The sequence below is a fragment of the Anabas testudineus genome, chromosome 10 (genome assembly GCF_900324465.2).
Source record: "Anabas testudineus chromosome 10, fAnaTes1.2, whole genome shotgun sequence".
Lineage (NCBI taxonomy): Eukaryota > Metazoa > Chordata > Actinopteri > Anabantiformes > Anabantidae > Anabas > Anabas testudineus.
Genome location: NC_046619.1, coordinates 19,971,003 through 19,978,675, shown reverse-complemented (window position 1 = coordinate 19,978,675; position 7,673 = coordinate 19,971,003). Strand labels below are relative to the sequence as shown.

Here is a 7,673-nt window from a genome sequence, read left to right as displayed (position 1 = left end):
ACCACGTTTCTTTCCAGTCCAGGAGTTGTGTCCAAATTGGACAGTGCCACAAACCAGTTTATGTCTGCTGCCAGTGCCAGTGGGGAGGAGTGTGTGTCTTTTATGTAACAAGAGTGAAGTAGAAATTTGAAAGTCAGGGTGGTGTGGAAAGCCAAGAAAATCCTTTCACTTTCTAAATTCATACAATGAAGCAGAAGATTGGGGAAGAATAGGTTTTTATTTATGTATGCAGCATTTGTCCAATTTGTGTTGTTGGTAGAAACATTGAATGCTCGGTTTTTCACTTTTAAATTGACCTGTTTGGACAAATTGGAGACTGGAGATAACCAGGCACAACTTATTAAATCAATCGGCTTCTACGGTGATTATAAGAGCAGAGAATTAATCAAATTATAGTTGTTGTTCTGAAAATGTAACCTTGTAATTATCTTTAGATAGATCGATCCAGCAACATGAAGAAAAGAAATTAATGACTTTAAATGTTCTGAGAATGGTAAACCTGAGTGTAGGAAACCAGTGATAAAAATAAATCACAAGCTGCAAACACAACAGAACATAAACCCTTTCCTTGATGCTTTTATCTAAAGTGTGCTACAGCATCACGGTGCATCAGTGACCCCTATTGTCTGCTTGCTGTGATGGACAGAATTTCATTTAATGTCTTACAGTGGGCTCGGTTACTGTTCTGAGAGAGCAGAGTAAGAACATTTGTGGGTCAATAAATGGTTCTGGGTTAAACCTGCTGATCCGAGAATCACTATTTATAAAGTGCAATTTATGACATTACTGATAATGAGCTCTTTATCTCCTCAGTCATTATAATTTCTGTTATTTGTTTGCATTAGAAAGGAAAGTTGATCTCTAATGTGAAACCAGGTTCAACAGCTTTGAACATTTTATTTAGTCTTTAAGTTGTGTGTTTACATAAAGAGTGGACAGGTGTTCTTGTGGGTTTTAAGGTTTTTAGGGGACCTGTTTTACTGAGCTTTAATATTCTTCTGCATTACTTTTTACGAGCTGAATAAAAATCATGTGTTTCCAGCAGCTGCTGTTTTACTGTCTCCTTAAATATAATTTTTTTGTGACTGCCCTGTACTATACTGTTTTGTTACAGCCACACTGCTTCAGTCTGCTTTAACTACCAATAAGGAATTTCCTACATGACCCAGAATGCATCCTGCTGAGTGTCTGAGCTTGATGGATTTCAGCTGTGGGTGATGTGTTATGTTCCAGCAGGCGATGAAACACAAATCACCAAGAAAAAAAAAAAAGAAAACCAGTTTTTTAATTCCATTAAGTTAATTCCTCCTCCATAAGACCCTGAGCAGCATGTCATCAAACTGTAAGTGCGTCCCTACATCACAAACGACCAGCTGTGTTTAAAGACGTGTACGATTGTAGTGGTGGTGTTGGTTTGATGATATTGACATGAGAGAAATACTGATTAAGGATTTTAGACAAAGCAGAGAATGTTAGTATTAAAACAGCTTTAACTGCACTGACAGAATCAGATGCATTTCCTAAAATTTTGACATCGTTGTTGCATTAATGCAAAATGTAATTCTAAAATCTTTAATTCAATCTAAAATATGTTTTACTTGTCAATATATTCTGATCCTCTGCTGCGCATTGACTTGGATGTTGAAAGCTGAACATGTGAGGTTTTTATGGTTTCACACTGAGAATGTGGATTCGCAGGCTTGTCTGTGCCAAAATATGCAGGCTACAGGCTTCTACAAATCTCACTCCCTCTGGTTAAATTACTGAGTAAATACCCAAATGCTCAAACATCTGATCTCCCAGTAAATGACTTCAGTGGGAATGCACACCCACGTTTGGGAAAGACAGAACAGGCTTTCGTTTTGAATTGCATTGTTTAATAAGGAGAGGACAGGCTGCTCCTGCTGATTAAAGAAAAAAGTCATTTTTAATGAGTTCGACAGGAAACGAATGCCTTTAAATTAGCTTACATGAACAAATATGCTCTGGAGAAAATATGCTTTAACAGTGTTTTTAGGAAAGAATAATGTGTTTAGTTTATGAACAGTAGAAATAATTCACGTGTTATATAAAATCAACCTATTCTACATCTACAGTATGAAGCATTTCTACGTGAGGCAGGTTTTTCTTCAGGGTCTGTTTCAACAATCATAATCCTGCACCATGGTGAAAAAGAATGTGCAAAAGCTCGACCAGGAGTCGTTGCAGTACTCCTCTGCAAGCTTCTTGTTTTTGTGTTGACAGGGTTTTTCTGCTGTGGCTGCAGGAGTTGGAGGATGAGGCTGAGCCGTCTTCCTCTGTGCATTACGGAGTCTAAAATGAGCATCTCTCGCGGCTCCTCTGCACATACCTGTCCGGACCAGCTCATTACTGTCCAGGCACAAATTCTTTTGCTTCTTCAGGGCTCTTGCGATTTGCTTCCAGTAAAGTTTGACGTTTGAGGCGTACTGGGGACAGACGGCTGGTTTGGCCACGTAATCGCAGCTGAAGGTCCTGTCCCCCTTCTTGCAGGTGACACCAAGGATGAAGAGATCCTCACCTGTTGCAGCCCAGGTACAGTGAGACTTGTCTTTAGTGACCAGTTTCCCTTTGATGGGTTGACCAGAGACAGACTTCTGTTGGCGGCCCACCTTTAGACCTGCTCTGTCCTTGTGTTGTCCTCTGTCCACCCCTCGCCCCCTGCGTCCGTTACCTTTCTGACAGCTGCCCAACATCATCTGATGGGAAATGCAAGCCAGAACCAGCAGGATGGTGACGTTGGTGAGGAAAGCCATGAAACCAACACAAAAGACCCTGCAAGAGGATAAATTAGGATTTAGATATCGGACCATAAATCCTTTACATTATCTTTATAAAAGCAATCTTTGTCATCGCCGAGTTGGTGTAATGAGCCAGGGGCTTTGAAACAAACGGGCATTTTAAAGGACTTTACATAAGAAAGCCAAGAAAAATGTATTCAGACAGGATATGATCGTAACACAAAATGTCAAATATAATATAATTGCATATACATATAATTATGGAATAAAATATGTTAAAATTAAGTTTAAATAAGAATAAACAATGGCTAGTAGAAAGTTAGAGCTGTAAATTAAAACCTTAAATCTATGATTAAAGACAAAGGGATAATAGTAGTGAGTGTAAAAGTATAAAAAAAAGTAGCACAGCACAGTACTGCAATAAGCACACACACAGGAATAAGTGCTCAGCATTCTCCATTCAAGATGTTACTTCAGTAAATATCCAAAAGCATTGTCACCAAAATGTTCCACGTTGTACTTTTGCATATAATAAATTATTTTATGGAGAACGTTTTATGTACTTTAAACACTGGATATATGAGTCTGACGTGTTTTACATGTACAGTTCATTTAATAACGACCAATAACGTGCACAAGTGGAACATTAAAGTAATATTTTAGCAAGTAAGTAGGTTTAGTGAAGTAGGACTATATTCTACTACTACTAACAACGTAGTGACTTACCTGAACCTTTCAAAGTAAACTTGAGTTTGCAGTCCTGACACCTGAGAGCTGAGCCTCCTTCACCTACAGCTACAGCTACAGCATGCTGCTGCACAATCAGCCCTGCCTTACACACACACACACACACACACACACACACACACACACACACACACACACACACACACACACACACACAGAGAGTTCATAAGTTCAGCTTAGTAACCCAGCAACAGGAACTCATTAGGGATATTATGTGTGCAAAACTAAAAGAAGGCATTGGTACTTTATTTATATACAGTAGAAATTCAAAGTACATTACAGAAAAATAAAAGATTATTATTAAATATTTTTACTCACACGCAATCAAAAATACTAAAAACAATTTAACTAAATGCACAACATAAAGTACAGAAACCATAAAGTACATTAATCATACTGTTTAGATAAAGGATAATTCTACTGAAAAAACATCAAATACTTTGGAAAACGGATTTAAATGTACAATAGGTGCTAAAACAAAGTACAGATCTTAGTGGTTCATAAAGAATTATTTATTATTAAGTAAAAAATGTATTTAAGTTAAAATCCACTGATTAATTTAAAAAATAACTCAGTCCAAAGTTTTTAAAATGGGTGTCATGTGTTCCTCTTTTCTTGTTATGAGGTGAGCGTCCTTGCTGCAGTTTTTTTTCCCCTACAGAATCCAACCTGCTGTGATTAAAAGCATGAATCAGAAACAAAACAATCACTTTTTGTTTTGTTAGTATTCATTTTGGGGAAGCTTTGGTGCATTCAGGTATAAATTTAAAGCCCAGTCTGACATGCCACCTGCACAGTTTTATTATTTTTATTATTATAGAAGTTAGAACAATAACTTTGAAGCTCATCTGGTAGTAAAAAGTAAAACATGCTCAACATATCTTGAAACAAACCACATGTTCCTGCAGGAGAAAATCAGACTGAGAAAACATGAAAGTCTGTGAAACTAGAGCAACAGTGACATCTAATGGCCAAACATGTTTCAGCAGGAGATTCCTACAGTCTGGAAATACAAACACGATATGATGATGATGATGATGATGATGATGATGATGATGATGATGATGATGATGATGATGATTATTATTATTGTTATTGTTATTGTTATTATTATTATTATTATTATTATTATTATTATTATTATTATTATTATTATACTATATAATATCATATAATACACCTACATTGCTGCTGGTTTCAATGTTATTTCTGTTAGTATCAATACAGTTAACCCTCAGAACCCACTTCACTGCAGGCTCCTCAGTCCCTCCCCTACATAACTCAGCCCCCACCCACGTGATGTCCATCTCAGCAGATCCGGTGAGGAGGGAGCTGAACAGGCTTCACTCCACAGAGGCTGCAGGGCCAGGTGGAATCGGCACAGGGTTCTGAAAGCTCGTGCTCCTCAGCCATGTGATGTTCTCAAACACATCTTCAACCTCAGCCTGCATCTGGAGTTAGTTCCTCTTGGGTGGAAAAAGCTGGGCCTAGTTCCTGTGAATAAGAAGCCAGGTCCCAGAGTCCTCAATGACGACAGACCACATCTGCAAATAACATCTGCAGCATCATCAATCTTTACAATTCCTCCCTCCTCTGTAAGAGGGGGGGAACTGACAATTTATTGTCATATATCTGTTGTCATTCCACCCTGGACTGTGATTATTGACCTGTTTTCATCCACCTTACTTGTTCTGAAGTGACTGAATAGTGTGGTTGTATAATTGCGATGTTTGAATCCCAGCTGTGGCCTACATCCAGTAAGGTTCCTCCTCACGCCTATCCTGCCTTGTCCCTTAAATAAAAGCGTCTGCTAAATGATTAAATGTAAACAAATGAACAAGTCAGAGGAACTGAGAATACTGTTTATTTATATATTAAACATTTTCACATTCATTATTTGTTTTTGTCAAATATATTATCGAAGACATTACTGCAATTTTAAACCAAACTTCAAACCTCAGTACTTCTCAACATATATAATATAATTTCAAGTTAACAAAAAGTAATGATGTCTTGTTGTGCTACAGTTTTTCCTCTGCAGACGAACAAACAGCTGGTCTTGGATTTCCCCCCGAGGGCTGCTTTAATCAGACTTCTAACGTTATCTTCATCACAATTGTTAATCTGTGAATAAAACAGAGCGACTGTGGGTGCATACGTAGTAGAAAATTATGTGCATCCGTTGAATTTTGAGCAAAGAGAAAAACAATGTGAATTTTGCAAATGAATGCTTCAAGCAAATGTTCCTTGTGGATTACGCATAGATTTAACACATAACAGCTGTTTGTTAACATAGAGGCTGAGTGCTGCTGCTCACCTTGCTCATTCACTCTGAAACAACCCGATGACAAAGGAGCAGATGCCTTTAGGCGACCTCCATTAGTGCTGCTGAGCCATCCTCTTGGCAGTGCTCTCCTCAGGGGGTGTTGTTGACTGTGGAGTGGTACTCGTTGTGGTATTTTCAGTTGTTAGTTGGATGCTCTTTGGGGAAGTTTTACTTGCTGAATGATGCATCGTAGGTGCAGGTGCAGGTTGAGGTTTTGCAGGCTGTCCTCTTGTTCCTATTATTCGGTTCAATGGGTAGTAGGAGACAGACAGAAAGGTCATGTCAGATTTGTTAGTTGCGTTCCTGCACATGTGAGGCTTGATTCGCATCTGCCCTCGACAGGCATGGGTCAGGTTTCTGAAGCCCCACAATATCTCGACAAAGTAGTGCTGAGGGTTTTTGTTGTAGGGCCGGCAAGTCTGAGGTTTCCCCACGAAGTCACACCAGTACAAGTTTTTGCGGCTCGTACACTCCACCCTCATCCTTGTGTATTGACGGGGATGTGTGATGGTCATGGTGCAGGAGTGATTAGACTTGGTCTTGAATTTGATGGGTTCATCCCAGATGTTCTGTCCCCTGATGCTCTGAGCGTCAGCCGGCCAGAGGCAGCAGGCAAGCAGCAGCATCAGCAGAGCGCTGGCTTGAGCCCACATGGTTTCAGATAGATGCTAAATGTAAGAGGAGAAGAGTGTGACTGCCCGAGCTGATGGATACTCTGGCTTTTTATTGACTACGATAAAGAGGTAATTCAGGATACAGAGCAGTCCGACTGTACAGGAGGAGGAGAGCATCAGTTATAGCTCTCTGGCTAAAGAAAGGGTCACGTGTCAAAAAAAACTGAGATGTTGGCAGTGATACTCCGCAGTATTTCCTAAAAGGACAACACGTTGTACTATCACGTGAAGAAATTCCTTAAGAAGTTAATTGAATTAAAGATCAGTTTCTACAAGACACATTTCTTTACGAGTTCTCTGTTTGCTCTCAATTAAAAAGAAACATGGCATGTTTGAGAATATGTTAGGGTCAAATTCACAGATTAATTTAAAAATAACTGGGTGTCATGTGTTCCTCTTTTCTTGTTGGGATGAGAGTCGTTGCTGCAGATTTCTAAACAGCTTGTAAATATTTTCAAGTTTTTTTTTCCTACAGAATCCAACCTGATGTGATTAAAAGCAGGAATCAGAACCAAAACAATCACTTTTTGTTATGTTAGTATTCATTTTGGGGAAGCTTTGGTGCATTCAGGTATAAATTTAAAGCCCAGTTCGACCTGCCACCTGCACAGTTTTATTATTTTTATTATTATAGAAGTTAGAACAATAACTTTGAAGCTCATCTGGTAGTAAAAAGTAAAACATGCTCAACATATCTTGAAACAAACCACATGTTCCTGCAGGAGAAAATCAGACTGAGAAAACATGACAGTCTGTGAAACTAGAGCAACAGTGACATCTAATGGCCAAACATGTTTCAGCAGGAGATTCCTACAGTCTGGAAATACAAACACGATATTTCATAACCATGATTATGAGATATTATAATACTATAGAGCAGAAATGATATAATTCATCTGCATTGCTGCTGGTTAAGTATCAATACAGTTAACCCTCAGAACCCCCTGCACTTCACTGCAGGCTCCTCAGTCCCTCCCCTACATAACTCAGCCCCCACCCACATGATGTCCATCTCAGCAGATCCGGTGAGGAGGGAGCTGAACAGGCTTCACTCCACAGAGGCTGCAGGGCCAGGTGGAATCGGCACAGGGTTCTGTAAGCTGGTGCTCCTCAGTTTGTGGTGTTCTCAAACACATCTTCAACCTCAGCCTGCATCTGGAGTTAGTT

At 39.2% G+C, this 7,673-nt stretch overlaps 2 protein-coding genes across 2 annotated transcripts; both read right to left on the bottom strand.

The window, feature by feature from the left end:
- Positions 1 to 2,141: 2,141 nt before the first annotated feature.
- Positions 2,142 to 3,538, bottom strand: fgfbp1a (fibroblast growth factor binding protein 1a). Its single transcript, XM_026358197.1, has 2 exons — positions 3,486 to 3,538; positions 2,142 to 2,793 (listed from the first exon to the last, which is right to left on the bottom strand). The coding sequence occupies exon 2, from the start codon at positions 2,772 to 2,774 to the stop codon at positions 2,142 to 2,144; it is 633 nt and encodes a 210-aa protein (XP_026213982.1). The 5' UTR covers positions 2,775 to 2,793; positions 3,486 to 3,538.
- Positions 3,539 to 5,885: 2,347 nt separating this feature from the next.
- Positions 5,886 to 6,485, bottom strand: LOC113161054 (fibroblast growth factor-binding protein 2-like). Its single transcript, XM_026358552.1, has one exon. It carries the CDS (start codon positions 6,483 to 6,485, stop codon positions 5,886 to 5,888), a length of 600 nt encoding a protein of 199 aa, XP_026214337.1.
- Between the last annotated feature and the right edge of the window lie 1,188 nt (positions 6,486 to 7,673).